At 38.6% G+C, this 17,373-nt stretch overlaps 1 protein-coding gene and 1 long non-coding RNA gene across 2 annotated transcripts; both read left to right on the top strand.

Annotated features, from left to right (window-relative positions):
- Positions 1–14,544: 14,544 nt before the first annotated feature.
- Positions 14,545–15,407, top strand: LOC114133760 (uncharacterized). Its single transcript, XR_003593264.1, has 3 exons — positions 14,545–14,774; positions 14,857–14,913; positions 15,083–15,407. It is a non-coding gene; the product is annotated as an uncharacterized LOC114133760 (long non-coding RNA).
- Positions 15,408–15,606: 199 nt separating this feature from the next.
- On the top strand, positions 15,607–17,154 carry LOC114133759 (modulator of apoptosis 1-like). The gene is made up of 2 exons (XM_027999830.1): positions 15,607–16,621; positions 16,902–17,154. Exons 1-2 carry the CDS (start codon positions 16,064–16,066, stop codon positions 16,926–16,928), a joined length of 585 nt encoding a protein of 194 aa, XP_027855631.1. The 5' UTR covers positions 15,607–16,063; the 3' UTR covers positions 16,929–17,154.
- Positions 17,155–17,373: the final 219 nt, after the last annotated feature.

The raw sequence follows: 17,373 nt of genomic DNA, 5'->3' as shown, positions 1-17,373 counted from the left end.
AGAGGATAACATCACTAGCGGAGGATAACATTATTAGCAGAGGATAACATTATTAGCAGAGGATAACATTATTAGCGGAGGATAACATTATTAGCAGAGGATAACATCACTAGCAGAGGATAACATTATTAGCAGAGGATAACATTATTAGCAGAGGATAACATTATTAGCAGAGGATAACATAACTAGCGGAGGATAACATTATTAGCAGAGGATAACATTATTAGCGGAGGATAACATCACTAGCAGAGGATAACATCACTAGCAGAGGATAACATCACTAGCAGAGGATAACATCACTAGTGGATGCTAACATCACTAGTGGAGGATAACATCATTAGCAGAGGATAACATCACTAGCAGAGGATAACATTATTAGCAGAGGATAACATCACTAGCGGAGAATAACATCATTAGCTGGGAGCTGAAATCAGTAGTGGGAATTAACAACAATAGCAAAAGCTAGCATCATTAGCAGGAGCTAAACTCAATAGCGAAAGCTAGCATTATTAGCAGAAGCTGAAATCAATAGCGGCAGATAAAACAAATAGCGGAGTGAAAACCTATAGCAGGAACTAACATCTATATCAGGAGCTAACATCAGTAGCAGAAGCTAACATCAATAATGAATGCTACCATCAGTAGAGGATGCCAACATCAATAGCGAGAGCCAACATCATTAGCGGGAACTAAAACCAATAGCGAGAGCTAAAATCAATAGCAGAAGCCAACAACAATAGCGGATACTACCATCAGTAGAGGATGTCAACATCAATAGCAGGAACTAAATACAATAGCAGGAGCTAAAATCAATAGCGGGAGCTAAAATAATTAAGAGCTAAAATCAGCAGCAGGAGCTAACATGAATCGAATCAAAATGTAGATATTGAACGAATGCTTCAAGTGAAATGAAGCATCATTAAGCCTATAAAACCAATGTAAAATATTTAAGAAAATGTTTTCATCCTGATACTTACCTTAGCTTTATTTTGAAACTGGAGCTCTTTCCTGCTGGGCTGATATTTCCAAGCAGGAGCAGCAGAAATGTGTTTGGTCTTCATTTCCATTCCTGCTCTGTCTCCCATTACAACAGGCTCCAGTTCCAATCAAAAGGGCTGAATGTTACTTGCTGTGCAAAGTTTACTGTGGCGTGTAAATGTCAGCATGGTCACTGATAACAGCGGATAGACAATCTTACTGTAGTGGAAAGTTGTTTCTCCACCTTGAGCACATTGATTAGAACATACACAAGGGTGATTGATAGCAGAATCCAGAAGAAATGCACTGTTTTGAAGAGAAGCAGAGCATTTCTGCAGATAATAGTTGCACTGGGAGGAGCAGCTACCCGACTCATATCAAACTGCCACAACATAGTGGCAGTTTTAACAAATCTGTAAAAAAAAAAAAACTTTCAAAAAAAACCCCATTTACCTACTGCAGCTTTAAGGTAAGACTAATTGAAATTAGTGGTTATAAAGGGGTAACATAGAGATATCCTCCATAAACATTTTTGTCTGCCTATTTTAGCAGTTGAAACACTAAATATACATTATAATATGCACCAATACACAACAGAAACCATGTTAGAGCTACCCCAGAGGAAAGCATCCAGTCTTCTGTATTTCTGATGTTGAGGCTACAGCCAATCAGCACCAAGGAAACTGAATTACGCTCCTGTATAAAGTTTGCTCTGAAAGTCAGTCCTACCACACCGATGAATCCTCCATACGATGTTCTGACTCACCACATTCAGAAAAGGAGGTGATGCTGGTCCACTCCCTCTTTACAGAAAACTTCCAACTCATTTCCAGGACTCTCAAAAACCTGAAGCACACAAAACACAGCAATCTAGCCACAAGTAAAAGGATCATACTATATCACTCATAACTGCCGAAAAAGATGTCATAAAAACCGCAAAACACTATTGAAACAGAATAGCAAATTTCCTCATTGTGTAATATTCATACACTTATTTATAAAATAAATATTATTAAATGTTACATTTTTTAACCACCAATTATGGCTGTAAAATGGTTTTGTAAAAATAAAACAGCTTTAAAAAGGCTAAAATAACTTTAAATTCCGAGGTAAGCACATTTACATGTATCAATTTTATAAAAATGCATTTTGAAACAAACAAATTTCCTTTTTCCCCATTACTGCCTTAAAGCAACATCCCCACATTGGTTATTCAAAAAAGAAATAAATAATAGATACTAAACTCAAACAGCAACATAGCTTCACATTAATGATTAAAACAGCAAATACATTTCTAGTTTACTTTCAGTAAAAAGCCACATAAAAATGTAAAAAAATTACGTCTGATTTTTCAACTCAACTTTGTTTATGAAAACGAGCTGTTGGCCATTTTGGCTAGCTGCTAGTCAGCAAATGGCCGCCTTAACTCAATATTGTCAACTCACCAAGTCGCGAATCAAAACTCCGCTTTTTCGATGCTCCGATCATCAAGGCTGCGACATCTGCTTCACATAATGTCTTCAGATTAGTAATGTGAAGAAAAATTCATATAATAAACACATTTTTATAACTTTAACGCAATGATTTAATCACTCAGCTATGTCTCTTCCTGTAGCGTGCGCAACTTTGAGGGCGGAACTTACTCAGCTCACCCAATCACAATTCTGCATTTCCTGATGCAGCCAATAGGGGGACATAAGTGTGATTGACAGTAGTTGAACCCAATAGAAGATCGCTCCTGACATTTATGTACCAAATTGGCTTTAAGAGCCAATAGTAAATACAACCATTATTTAGCAATTAAAGTGACAAAACTGACAAAATCTTTTAGTAAAATAACAAAAAGATAACTGTATTTTTCTAGCGGGCTACAGCTGCTTTGCAAATACTAATAATAGTGGTAGTAGTGTATTAAGTAGCATTTCATCTAAGTATTTCAGCTGCCTAAACGACATTTTAAAAAAGATATATTGCTTTAAAAAAACAATGTGTAAATAGGCATAAATGATCTTGTGTTCAACAGAAAAGTCAAAAAATAGGTTAAAGCACAAGTTCTGAACTGCGAGTAGTCGGCTGATTTCTGCTGGTGTAATGTGGCCGAAGCCCTCAAAACTAAGGAGATTAAACAAGTTAGAAATGTATCTACTGAGAATGACATAAGCATTGAATGTGTCAACATTTCTTAATTAAATACTTTGTAGAAAACCTTTTTTTTGCGCCAATGACAACTTAAAAATGTCATTTACGAAGAGTTCAGTCAGATATATTGTTCAGGTGTGATTTTAACTCATTCCTCCACAAGTCATGAAGGTTCTTTGTGTCCTGTCTGTTTACTGGTCAGTTGATAATAATCGTGGGAATGGCACAAAGATATGATGAGGTGTAAAATTAGCCTAATATCTGAAAACCAAATTACTTAAACCATTCATGGTTTATCCAAATGTGAATCTTTTTAAAGTTTTGGCTCATTTGCCTCAGCTTCCACACGTCTCTTCATTTAATATGTAATTTCTGTAATTCAGCAATTCTGAATGGTTTGTAGGTGGTATTTTTTATTATGCATTTTAAAGGATGCAACTTTAAAAGAACACAGAACCACAAGAGTCTGTGGAGGTTTGTTGATTATTTCGCTCTGATGGATTTTTCAATTTTATAAATTCTGCACTCAGCTTTGAAATCTCAGTCAGGTGCTGCTTTTCTTTCAGTTTTTCATAATTTCTTTGCTTTTTTTAAAACTGTGTTTATGTTAAAACCAGTCTCTCTTTGAGCCAGCGCTCTTGGAGTTCAATCACTGCTAATCAGCAGAGCCTTTCAAACAATGTCCATTCACTTCATTTTACTTTACCTTGTCATTCCCTTTTAGATATTTAATTAGTAACTCTGAACATATTTGTTTGTTTACTCACTTCAATAACAGTGGCAATAAGTGTAGATAGAGAATTATGCAAACTAGCTGATGATGTAATTCCGGCACTTTTAGGACAGCCAATAGAGACGTTTCTTACTGAGGAGTTAGCAATAGCTGGTATAGGGAGCTCAGCCCAGATGTAGAAATAAATTTGGAGCCTTAAAAACAAATTTATAACATCTAATTAATCATTTCAGCCCTAGTTCAGGTACAGATGATCAGCAGGTAAAAGTGTTTATCATGATAGTGTTGAGGTGGAGTTGGACCCAAATGCAGATGAGAAATAGGTATCAAATAGATGGCTATTTAATGAAAAAGATTATTAAATAAACACTGGGAACACAGGGAGTCAGAGCAGAATAAAACAGGAACACAGTGTTCCTGTTTTACAGTACAACAGGTAAAACAGAAACTAACTATCCAATGCCCTGACATCTTTAAGATCACCTGGTTACCTGAGCACCCTGCTGCTGCTGTTTTTAAATAGACTGTTGACAACACTAACAGTGCAAAGCTTCATAGTAATACAACTGTTGTTGCGCAACACCCCCCCCCCCTCCTTTCTCTACTCTCTCACTCTCGTACTTCCTCTTCTGAGAGGGGAGATGTGCTACCAGCTCTCCTTCTAACGGGTTAATTGAGTTTCCTAAATCTGCTGGGATTTACCCTGTCCAGAACTGAAGTAAACTCTGTTTAAGCTGGTTTCGAGAAACGGTTCGCCTGGTTATCTGACGGCCTACATCCAGGTGTCCCACCCTTCTTCCCCCTGTGAATTAGCCAGACTGAGCAGCCTACAGCCAACTAGTTTCACAGAGCTCACCTGTTAACGGTCGCTTGTTCTCTATTTTACAACTTGCATTTGTTATTGAACCAGGTAGGTTTTAGTGACTCGGGTGAGTTCCAAGGATGATGTTTTACATTTGGGCTACCAGCAACCTAAAAACATTTTCCACTTTTTCCTCTCCAGAATCAAACATCACAGCTATTTTACAACCATCAAAGAACTTTAAGGTGACTCATTAACTGAATGTCCACAACATCTTTTAGATTTTCTTTATGCTAAATATTTTATTAGTAAGGCATTTTTGCAAGGGTCAGTACAGCTTAATTCAGTAGCAGAAATAATCAAATAAGTAAAATCAATCATCTAGTCTATCTTTCCCTACTGCTGACACTGAGAACTAAAAAAGGGAACCTTTGAGAGAGACGGACGGAGTTTGGCGTTTCGAACCCCAGACCTGGCCCGACGATGAAGAAGGTGTCGCAGCAGGAGGAGGAAGTTGATCAGCGAAGGCAGGGATCTCTGTAGGTCTGATGAGCTTCTTCTCCGCATGGATGGTGAGGTCACACAGGACTTGGTGCTGGCAGGAAAAAAGGCACCAGTTCTTCTTCTTTGTCTTTGCCTTTGTCTTCATCTTTGTCTTTGGGGTCAGAACCCAGCCGATGAGAGAAGTGCGATTCGAAGCCACAGATTGTGGGCCTGACGGGTTGGTCTCCATGAGCAGGACAGTCTTCGGCTCCGTGGCCCCGGCTCGTCTTCAGCTGCAGAGTTCTTTGTCCATCTCGATCTTGGCTCGAAGCTGCCCGGAGGATCCAACAAAAGGTTCCTCTTTTGCACCCACCTTTTATAGGGTTTATCCACCCTTTTGGTGCGTTTTCATTGGCTGTCTGCTTAGACAGATGATCTCATATCCATCACTGTCTTAAGAGACATCATGTCATGATGTCTGTGCTAATGTCTCAGGGTTGCTCAACCTCCTATGTCTGTTGCCTGCACGACCTTTTCTAAATAAAGCATTGATCATCTCTGCTCTCCTGTTAGTTCCCCTTTTTCCCTTCCTTTCACCTTTCACCTACTCTCTACCTCCAACATATCAGTGATGTTTAATTGCAGTTACACCTTTTTACACCATTTCAAGTTCAATGTCAAAATCACATTTATATTACATTTATTTTCTTTAGCTTCTCTGATTTAGCATTCATTTATGATTTTATAACCATAACGTATTAATTATACTTATTATAATCTTAATGTGAGTTATTACAGATGTTTTTCTGAAAAGAAACCAAGAATAATCCATGATTCTAATTATTTGATACCAAAGTTACAGTTACTTGTTTTTCTTGTAAGTGTTCTCACAAATGTAAGTGTAAGTATTATTACAAGTAAACCTGTATTAATATAAGTATTTTACTTTGAATCTTATCCAATTACTAATAATGTTTAGATTTCATTCTTTAAAACTTTACCTTTAAAATAAGGAATAGTCTCAGCTATTTTTATAAATCTGCAGGCTGGAAACTTCCTCTTTTTCCAGGAAACCTGCTTTTCCTGTTTAATGACTCTCTCTGACTGACTATGATTTCTTATGATTAGATAGAAAAAAGTAGAATTAAAGCAAAGTTTGCATGAGACAAAAACAACACACACAACCAGATTTATTTTATTGACACCTAAGTCTACTGCTGGGCCTTAATGTCACTTGAGTGATTCATTTTAAAGATAACTTTATTTATTATTACTGTTAAACTAAAATCTCCAGCATGGGGAAGTGGGATGAGCTCGGATTTTCTTGACACAACCCATTACCTAATCATTCCCTTGGGTCATGCTAGTAGTTGAGGTTAATCAGGTCATGATTTACTGACTTCTCTGTACATATAAACCTAATTACAGTCCCCTGGTTCAGCTCTGTTGTCTACATAATAAAAACACACAGCAGCACCACAGATGTGAGGAGGAGCTTTAATAACCTCGACATGGAGATGGTGACGTGATCAATTATTAACCTGCAGATACATTAAAACAAGAGGTGGTAAACCCTAAACACACCCATCAGCTTGTACATGTTCAATCTGACGGGTGAATATAAACGTTTTTCAACATTTACACTAAAAGCTCCACCATGCAAAGAAAGCACAAAACAGTCCAGTAGGTTAGTAAATCATGGGTCTGTCAGAGATGTGAGCTGAATCACCATTTTGTTTTCTACAAAATGCAAACACTAATATTTATATAAAGTGAGATTTTTTCTGTAGTGTTCAGTCTCTCCCAACCCAAAGTTGGTTCAAGCACAAATGCTTTCTTCCTTCCTCTCTGAAATATTTTCTCCATATGAAAAATATCTTTGCTGTAGGTCTAGTTATAACAGCTTTCCACAGGAAAACAACATGGTGAGAATTTGACATGCTGTGTATTGTAGCCCTTTCAAGTGGTAGTAGGCTAACGTGGGATAAGAGCTCACTTTATGTGACTACACACTCGACCGTGTCTGGAGGAACTACGAACAGAGCAAAAAACACCTCATTAGGAGAGCTGCTGATGACACGGAGCATGTCAGAAACACTGGGACATTTCTGCCTTTGCATTGTTATCCAACAACAAAGACTGCAGGTTTACACGTACATACATAGTCAAAAGAGCTAACAAATTACAACTGGACAGAGAAAGAGGAGAGTGGAGCATGCTATGTGTTTCGCTGCGTTTGGTGGAACCAACATTGTTATCCAGCTAAAAGACGGCTGGCAGGCAATCATCCAGGGTAATAAGCTGCAAGACACGGTGTGAAATTCTGCACCTCTAATCGCTAAGAAAGTTTGCAAACTTAAAGAAGAAATGTGCTGTCATGAAGGAAAGGCAGAAGACATATTGCCATGAATACACACAAAAATGGGCCAGTCAAATGTCCAGCAGTGTAGAAGTAATGTTGTGAACCAATGCTGGGTCACAGACAACATGTTGAGAATCAGGTGATTTATTCCTCTAACTGTGAAGTTCAGAACCATGAAAAGGCAAAAATCTAAAGGTGCTCAGAAGTCATATTTATCAAGTCCAAGTTAAATCTCCTTAACTCCTGAACTTCAACACCTTTTTAATGTTAAAAAAAGATATTTTGATTAATAATTTCACAACTATTTCGACGTATCATTTTAGATTTATCCTGGAAAATTTAGACCAACTGAGTTTTACTTCAGGTTTGTCCAGCTGATGCTCTTTACTTTGCAGGGATAACTGGCTCTGAAGACAAATTTCTGAGAAAAACTATTTACTGTTTGTTTCCAATATTTCATTTTAACTTATGAAAACCAAAGAAGTAACAGCTCTTATACTGTCACACAGTATAAGCTTTATACTGCATTTTAAGCTTCTTTTTTTGCTACTTTTTACTTCCAGTATTCCTAAATTTTAGCATAAAATAATGAAAGAAGAAACTGTGTCAATTGCTGGAATTTGTTTACAGCTTTTTGTGCTAAATTAAATTTGTAAGGAAAGAGAAAAGGATTATGTTGAGAGCCAAAAATCTCAGCACAGAGAAATAATTCCCATTCTTAAAGAACAATGAGTGTGGGAATCAAACCAAACACTGCAAGTGTTTGGTTTGATTCCTCCAGCTGCAGGAAAGCCAGGCAGACTGTGACTGATTTACTCCTGTGCTGGGAGGACTGGTCTATCGGCCTTCATGTTGTGTTTGTGTGGAAACAGATGTGAGAGACTCGACAGAAAAAAACTACAGTATCAAAACAAACTACAAATTTTATTGACCTGCAGGAAATCGTAAAGGTGTAGGATTCTCTGAAATAACCATGTTTCCTTGTAACATGGTTATTTTTGGTAGCAAGCTAAGAAAACAATAATTACCGCTGTGTTAGGGAAAAAAATTATTCATTTCATATTGCTCAATTTAAGGAGAACAGGACAGAGGAAATGCAAAGTGAAAGGCCAGGAAACGATACTCACACAAATGACCTCCCTTTGTTGGTAAATGTTATGAAAATGATCACTGCACTGATGTTTTCAAAAACCTCTCAGATATGATCAAACTGTTCCTCATTTCACAGAGATTAGAGCTTTTAACATGGAAAGGAGCCGGTTTAAGAAGTCTGCATGTGTGATCCGATTCCTCCTGGCAGCTTCCTGTCAAGTACCTTTGGGCTCGTCAACGTGGAGATCCAGGAAAACATGGAGAGCAGAAGCAACATTTGGGTTTAGGATCAAGAAAAGAAAAAAGCTTTTCTCCATCTCCTCATAAAGACGTTGATCCTTTTGCCCTAAAGCAGAATGACTTTAGCATAAAAACCTTTGATTTCACTCCAGTGGATGCTGGAGCTCACTGGAGATTTCATGATTCTCCAGGTACTTAGAGTCATTCAGGATTCAGGAAGAAAAGCTCTGATGATCAGAAGCTACAAATTGTCCTGGAAATAGAAGCAGGTTGATCCTAACAGTGCAGAAAATGATCCTAGTGTGTGAGGAAGACGGATCCAATCTAACAGAGGAAGGCCAGACTGCGCAAAAAATAAAACCAAGACATGATTATGGATGAAGGAAAACAACTTACCAAACTAAAACAAGAACTGAGATCTGTCCTCAAGGAAAGGAAAGTAGGATTAGATGATTTAAAACAGATGGGGACTCAATAATTCAAAACCTGAAACAAAGTCCTCAAAACTGAGACAAAAATAAAATGAGTTAATCATGACATTAATCAGAGCATCGAGTTAACCAGCAGCAATCACTCCTCCTGAACCAGCAGGGGGCGACAGTAGAGAGGAAACCCTCACGTTTAACAGGAAGAAACCTCCACCAGAACCAGAACCAGAACGGTCATCTGCCACAACCAACTGGAGGTTTGAGAAGACACAACAAAGAAACAGAAGAACTGAACCAGGAGAACTTTCTATATTAATGAAAAGTAAAACGCTAACAGAAGGATTAAGTGATGGCAGCATCATGTCAGCTGATTACAGCCAATCAGAACAACAGACCAGCTGTAGTTTCTATGCAGAGAAAACATAAAGTTAGCATTAAGTTAAAGATACAAATTGGAGAACAGTAAGAGAAGAAAGTGAGGAAAAGTGGTCGGTTTGTCCTCCAGTGTGTAGCAGCATAACTGCAGCTCAGCATAACCTAACCCTCAGGATGAATGAGTGAACTGAGTTCTGGACTGTATTTCTCCAGAATCCACAAACTTCTGAAATTTGAACAAATGCGATGCATGGCTCACTCGGTTTGTCTGTTTAATGGAAGATAAAAGCAGATCCTTCTGATAATTGTCACAACAGAACGTCAGAAAGAAGGTCCAGAAGCTGAACTGACCTTCCTGCCGTCTGGATCCATCGTCCTCTAAAAATATTCAGGACAAATATTAAGATAATGGAGGTCCTGCACTGACATCTTCTGTCAAACAAGAGGCTGAATGAGGTCTGCTGTCTGTCCTCATGGGCCAAACACACACAACAATTGAATGGTTAACTGTGAGCTTAAAGCCAGAACATTATTGATATTTTATGTTTCATTTTAGTTAGATGCGTCACATTGTCTAACTGCGTAGCTTCACTCCTAAAAGCATTTTTCAGATCAGAACTACATTCTCACTTCCAGGCAAACAAAAGACCATAAATCATTGTGAGTTCAATAAAACTAAATGAATATAAACAATGTCTTGTTTTGTTGTTCCACTTTTGTCTTTTGCCTCTGGTAATTTTTCTTTTCTGATCCTTTTAGTTTATGAATGATGTGTTTTCAGTTTGGATTAAACAGTTGCACAATCAGGGATATTTAAATGTACAGCTGAAAACCAGAAGTTTCATACAACAAAGATAAAACACACATACACCTTTTCTTACTCACTGAAGTTAAATCAAAGCATTCCTTTTTTGTTTTAGTTCTGCTACAGTTATTTCTATTTTGTAAAATCTAATATAACAACAGAAAGAATATTTCAAAGAGTTTTTTTGTGCTAAACCTCCATTGTTTTCTTTTTTTATGACAGGCTAAATAATCCATATTACTGCTGTTTATTTTTGACTTGGTAACATTAAACGCCACAGAGCTGTTTTGCAAAGTCTCTGTTTTGCAAAGTTGCCTTCAGGGCTGCACTAGTCAAACTATGCTGACATGAGCTGCCACTGTTCTTAAAAATGTTCAGTTTTAAAGGGTAATTACGACAGGTCTTTTCAGAGCAGCGGGCCGATGGTCCCGCTCCCAGAGGGAACCACTGAAGTATCGGACCTTTATCTCCTGCTGCAGAATTAAAGCAAAGCTGCTGCGACTTGGAGCCACCGGTGTCTGCTGACTGATGTGAGCCGGACTCACACACCCTTCACACACATTATCAGTGCTACAGAGCTGCTCGGTGTAAAACTGCTAAGTGGCGTGGTGAGACGTGCACAGCAACATGGAGGCCTGTATCCATGACAACCCTTCAAGGTTGCAAAACCAGCAGTTGCCGCGTGCAAAATGCAGCAGATGAGCATAAAAAAGACACTTCAAGTAAAATAATGGATGAAGATTCATGCAGGACCATGAACTACCTGAGACAACCAAACTAAAAAATACTACAAAGAGCCAATATGTCTGGGGAATATTAGGTATGGAGGCATTTAGCTGCCAGAGGTAGGAAATACATTCAGGAGCAGCATTTTGAAGTAACATGAAAGTTTCATATTATGAGAAGATGTAAAACTCATTATAATGTTTGACGTTATAATGAGATATTATCATTTTAATCTCATAATGCAAAATGTTCTCAGTATGAGATTTAAAACTGATAGTATGAGATTTTCATAAAACTTAAAACGAGAAATCTTCTAGTTTTAATGAGATGAGTTATTATATCACAAAACTTTCATGTTGCAGCAAAACATATTCAGACACTCCTCTGACAGATTATGACTTCTTAAAAAGGTATAAAAGCATTTCCTCTCATTCTCATTTCTCGTCCTTTGTATTCTAAACAACACTAAAACATCTAGAAATGTTTCTGTTTCACAATATTTCCTATTTAAATGAGAAGATATTTTGGTTCTAACAAGATATAAATCTCATAAGTTTTCTGTTAAAACAAGAAAGCATTCTCGAAAAACTTGTGCATCTCGTTTTATTTCCAAATTCATTCACTTAGACACTCATTTGGGTCATGTGGTGGGGTTTTGAGCTGGTGAGGATAAGACGTGATGGACCAAGGTAGTAGGGAAATTGAGGATTTTAATGAAGATAAACACAAATCAAGGCAGCACATGTGAGCAGAGGCAAAGAGCTCAGACATTGTTAGCAACTGTGAACTGTGCATGAAAGGAACAACAATGACATACGACAAGGATCTGACAGGGAACACAAGGCACAACTGGGTTCAAATACACCCACCTGAAGGTAATCAGGGACAGGAGACACAGCTGGGAGAAATCAGGGGCAGGAGACACAGCTGGGAGCAATCAGGGGCAGGAGACACAGCTGGGAGCAATCAGGGACAGGAGACACAGCTGGGAGAAATCAGGGACAGGAGACACAGCTGGGAGCAATCAGGGACAGGAGACACAGCTGGGAGAAATCAGGGACAGGAGACACAGCTGGGAGCAATCAGGGGCAGGAGACACAGCTGGGAGCAATCAGGGACAGGAGACACAGCTGGGAGAAATCAGGGACAGGAGACACAGCTGGGAGAAATCAGGGACAGGAGACACAGCTGGGAGAAATCAGGGACAGGAGACACAGCTGGGAGAAATCAGGGACAGGAGACACAGCTGGGAGAAATCAGGGACAGGAGACACAGCTGGGAGCAATCAGGGGCAGGAGACACAGCTGGGAGCAATCAGCGACAGGAGACACAGCTGGGAGAAATCAGCGACAGGAGACACAGCTGGGAGCAATCAGGGACAGGAGACACAGCTGGGAGCAATCAGGGACAGGAGACACAGCTGGGAGAAATCAGGGGCAGGACATGACACAGGAACCAAATTAACAAACAGAAAAAAAACAAATCCTCACAATTTGGATCACAATTTCAAACAAACATTTAAGTAGCAAGCTAAATATTTAGTTTGAAACTTAATATTTAATTATTAAGCTAAACAAGTTAAAGATTTAACTAGCTATTTTGTTAAAAAGCTAAATATTTAGTTAGCTAAATATTTATCTTGCTAATTGAATGTTTACCTTGCTAACTAAATGCTTACTAACATATAGCTTGTTAGCAAGATAAATGTTTAACTTGCTATTTGTGTTTATCTCAGAGCTATATATTTGACTTGCTTACTAAATATTTATTTTCAAACTGTACATTTAGCGTTGTATGACACTATTATTGAGACATTCAAACAAACGTGAAGTACATCAGGGTGAAGTTAAATGAACTTATTTCATGGCAAATTTGCTTTTAATGAATAAAATTCACTGGAAGTTTAATAAACACAAAAATATACAATAATTATATTACTGGTTTTATTATAGGAATAAACATTCTTAATCTTAATGGGCAATTGTTTTTTGCAAGATAAATAATATTATGTTCAACTGGAGCTCAGTTCCTCCTTCCATGTGTTGTGATTTTCTCTTTATAGTCCATTTAGCTCTGTAGCACTGACTCATCATGGTACCAAATCGAGCAAATGCTGCCAGCATAAAACAGAATTTTGTATTTTTAGTGTTTGAATGTAGAATTACAAAAAGAAGCAATTTATATGTTGTAATACTAAATATTTGTCAGAATGAGGCGTGTAAGAAGGAAATCTGATCTGTCACAGTTTTTGCTTCTCGTTGTTCATGGTCGTCCTTCTGCACATGCCGAAGCATCAAACATGGATACTGTGGCTTTAATATACACCTGATGGCACCCTGCGACTTTCAATTAACCATTATCTAAACTTTTAATGAAGTCTGACTGCGTTCATAAAGAAACGGAGCCAAAGAGTGAAAGCCGCTGAGGAGGAGCAGGCAGGTGAAATAGAGCTGAAAAACCAACTGGAAGCAGCTTATTAACTTCACAGCTGGAGGATCAGAGTTCTTCCTTTTTACAGAAATCCCTTCAATCTACAAATGTTCAGAACATGGCAGAAGCAAAGAATAATTTAACATTTCTACCCAGACTGCTGATCAGTGAGTTAATTGATTATTTCTCCACAATAAACAAAGCAACACATTTAATGACCACCAGGCAGTATGGCAGCATTTCAGCCCATCATGACTCGGCCACTGCCATGCGAGGTTTAATTTTTTCAGTGTTTGCATCATTTTACATTAATCTGCAGGTTTGATTTGTTCATGAGGACAGAATCACCTCTTTGGTTTGTTATCAGCCCACTGCTTTGTGTGCAGTAGTCTTAATGCTGACGCTGACTCTGCGCCCTGTTAGGCCTTACTTGGAGGTATTTTGCAGTTAGTCGAGGGTTTTTGACCACATGCTTTCTTAGGAGTCTGCAGATACTGTTGATGTTGCTACTTTATTGTTAAATTTTAACTTTTGAACGTTACTTCCAGCTGCAGGACCAATCCAGATCTCTGCTGTCTTTTAGTGCATTTTCCTTATTTGTGCAAAACAGCGATTCCTGTTCTGAGCTCCTAAAACGATTCTTTGGATTAATGGTGATGAATCAATTATTGAAACAATTGTTGATTAATTTATTGGTAACTGGAGCACACAGACTCAAAAAAGCCAGTTGCTGAAATAACAGACTCAGGAGTAATTAAGCACCTCTTGCTATGAATTATTAATCTGTTAATCCAATAATCACCAGGTCATCCTACGCCGGGTTGAGTCCAGCAGAAAGGCCTGAGCTTTTCTCATGGTTGTGCTGCAGATATTTATGAAAGAATACTGCTATTGTATTTTATATAGTGTAACCAGGATAATTTTTCTATATTAGATGTAGTTTAGTTATTTTATTTTCTATTTTGTTAAATCTAATTTTATTTTGTTTTATTTAAAGATCTAATTTAAAAAATCCTCCTTTGTTTTACTTTTTCGACACTAACCGGGCGAGAGCAGGGTTGTTCTCGCGAGGGTTTAACGTCATATGACAGCTGCACGTCAGTCCTAAATTGACAGCCACTGCTTATATTGCTGCTAAATCGCACCTTGGGTAGCAGACGCTGTGGGACTTTGACGTGCAGGTAGGCTTGGGTGTTGTTCCCAAAGCGGTTTTGCTTTTGAATGTCGATTATACATCAATCGTATACCTCTGTTAAATTACAGACATATGGTCGCTCATCTGAACGCTGAAACGATCTCTGTTTGTCAAAAGAGGAACTGGTAAGTGTTGCTCGGGAGCTAGAATGCTAGCGCTAGCCTCCCAGCCTGTGATTACACACCTACATAAAAAACACATTTGGATTGACATTGCATGTAATTATGTAGGCTCAGATTCGATTATTAAGAAATGCATGTACATGTACATTGATTGTCGGGCCTGTTTTCGCAGGCCAGGTGTGTTCCAGATCCCACCCCCGCTCGGAGTAACTGAAGGATCTGGGACACATTAAGAATTGTCTGGTTTTTGTATACTGACCGGACTGGCGAGCTAACCATAGCGGATTCAGAAAGTCACCCATAATCTGAGGAAACATCTCCAAACCGGAAGGGAAATTCAACCAACCACTTCACAGCTGGAACTAAATGACTATTTTTGTTTTTCCCTTCCGTCACCGACAGAGACTTCCTTGGTTTAAGGAACTGGACTTTAAAGCTGTGAAACAATTTGTATATATTGTAAATATAAATACACCTCATTGATTTTGCACTCTCCAGTTGTATGTGTCTTGCAATTTGCCACTACCTCCAGTAGACGAACCTGGAACCTAGGTTTTCACTTAGAGTGACGTTGATTTGGGTTTTTTAATAATCTTAAAATGTAACTCGGGTCACATAGCTTGGCGAGCTAGCCAGGAGGTTGTTGGCATTTTGTAAACACAAATTTATTTATTTTTTTTTCTCTTTTTTTTTTCCTTGTTTTTTTTTTTTGTCATCAACAATATGGATGAATTTCAAAAACTCGACATAAAAATTCCCAACTCTGTTTTGGTTGAAGGCATTTCAGATGAAGATGGTAAAGAGGAAGTATTTGACTTTTTGAAACAATATGGGAAGATAACAAAAACTGAAATCATTTCTGAAGCTGACTCTGAGTTTGAGGGCCAGCTTGTGGTTGAATTTAGCAGTGGTACAGCAGTAGCTGAATTGCGTTCCATTTTACCATATTCATTCAAATCATCTGAAAAGTCAGACACATTTTTCATCTCTGAATTAGCTGTTGTATATGCAGAACATGTTTCACAGAGTAAAACTCATTCTTATTTACTTGAGTTACAGAAACTTGCAAAGCTCTCTGGCATGGATTTTGCAGAGGTGTTAAAATCCACGATGACTCAGATTGGACAATCAGTAACTTCACTCAGCTGCTAAGATGGAGGATCCTGATGAGAAGTCTGAGGTTATGGCAGCAGCTGCAGATCCAACAATGAAGGAAGAGCCAACGTTGTCAACCGCCACTGATCCTACAGTTTCCAGACAGAGACTTGAGCAGCAACCTACCTCACGACAGAGACCTTCTCTTCATGATGATGACATCCAACCACCCGAAGTCCAGCGCTACGTGGTGGAACACATTATGAAAACTGAGGAAAGTGCTTACCATCTACAAAGGCTCCGAGTGTTTTCTGGACGGCTGCCTAGACCAGCACATGAAGCAGACTACGAGACTTGGCATTCAGGAGTGGATCTGCTACTAAAAGATCCATCAGTTTCTGAGCTGCAGCGATCAAGGAGGATCGTGGAGAGTTTACTTCCCCCAGCCGCTGATATGCTGAAGCATCTAAGTTCAGATACTCCACCTACTGTATATCTGAACATATTGGATTCGGCATATGGCACGGTGCAAGATGGAGAAGAACTCTTTGCAAAATTCATGGACACTTTCCAAGATGCAGGGGAGAAGCCATCTTCATACCTCCAGCGGCTGCAGGTAGCATTAAACTTAGCCCTGAAACGAGGTGGTGTGTTAGCCAAGGATGTAAACCGGCATCTCATAAGCCAGTTCTGTAGGGGTTGTTGGGACAATACTTTGATTGCTGAACTCCAATTAAAACAAAAGAAATTGGTCCCACCTAGTTTCTCTGAACTGCTACTACTTCTACGTACTGAAGAGGACAGGGAGGCAGCTAAAACTTCCCGGATGAGACAATATTTGGGGTCCAACAAACAAAAAGTAGTCAATCATGCACAATTGGTTTCTGTTGACGCAGGTGATGGTGGAGCAGTTGCTGCTTTAACCAAATTGACTCAGCAGTTGGCAGAACAACTGGCAGATGTACAGCGGCAGCTGGCTAAGCTAACATCCACAACCACCCAGCCCAGGACTACATCACAACCTAAAGTAACACACAGTAAGCAGGGTGAAAAAGGGGGCAATACAGTGACATCCAAACAGTCCCCACCAGTCCATGTTAAACCTGGTTATTGTTTCAGGTGTGGTGAAAATGGTCATATTAAGCCACAATGTAAGGTGATATAAAAACATATAAAATTATCATTTCAATTTTTAAAACAGAAATGTAATTATTTATTTGCTTTAAAGGTTTAAAAACTTGCTCCAAAGTCAAAGGAAGCCAACTTTGTAATATTGTGAACAAATGTTTTTTCTCCTCTCTTTCATCTCTGTCCTGATTACACATTCTTTGCTTTCTCACTGTTTTAAATGGATATTTTCTATGAGCT

Source organism: Xiphophorus couchianus, chromosome 19, assembly GCF_001444195.1.
Source record: "Xiphophorus couchianus chromosome 19, X_couchianus-1.0, whole genome shotgun sequence".
Lineage (NCBI taxonomy): Eukaryota > Metazoa > Chordata > Actinopteri > Cyprinodontiformes > Poeciliidae > Xiphophorus > Xiphophorus couchianus.
Note: the sequence above shows the minus strand (reverse complement) of the source record. Positions and strands in the feature narration are given on the sequence as shown.

Excerpts from the sequence above, each read along its gene's own strand:
- LOC114133759 (XM_027999830.1), top strand. The coding sequence starts at position 16,064 with ATGGAGGATCCTGATGAGAAGTCTGAGGTTATGGCAGCAGCTGCAGAT. Across the intron at positions 16,622-16,901 it reads CATACCTCCAGCGGCTGCAG|GTGATGGTGGAGCAGTTGCT; the intron begins GTAGCATTAAAC and ends CTGTTGACGCAG.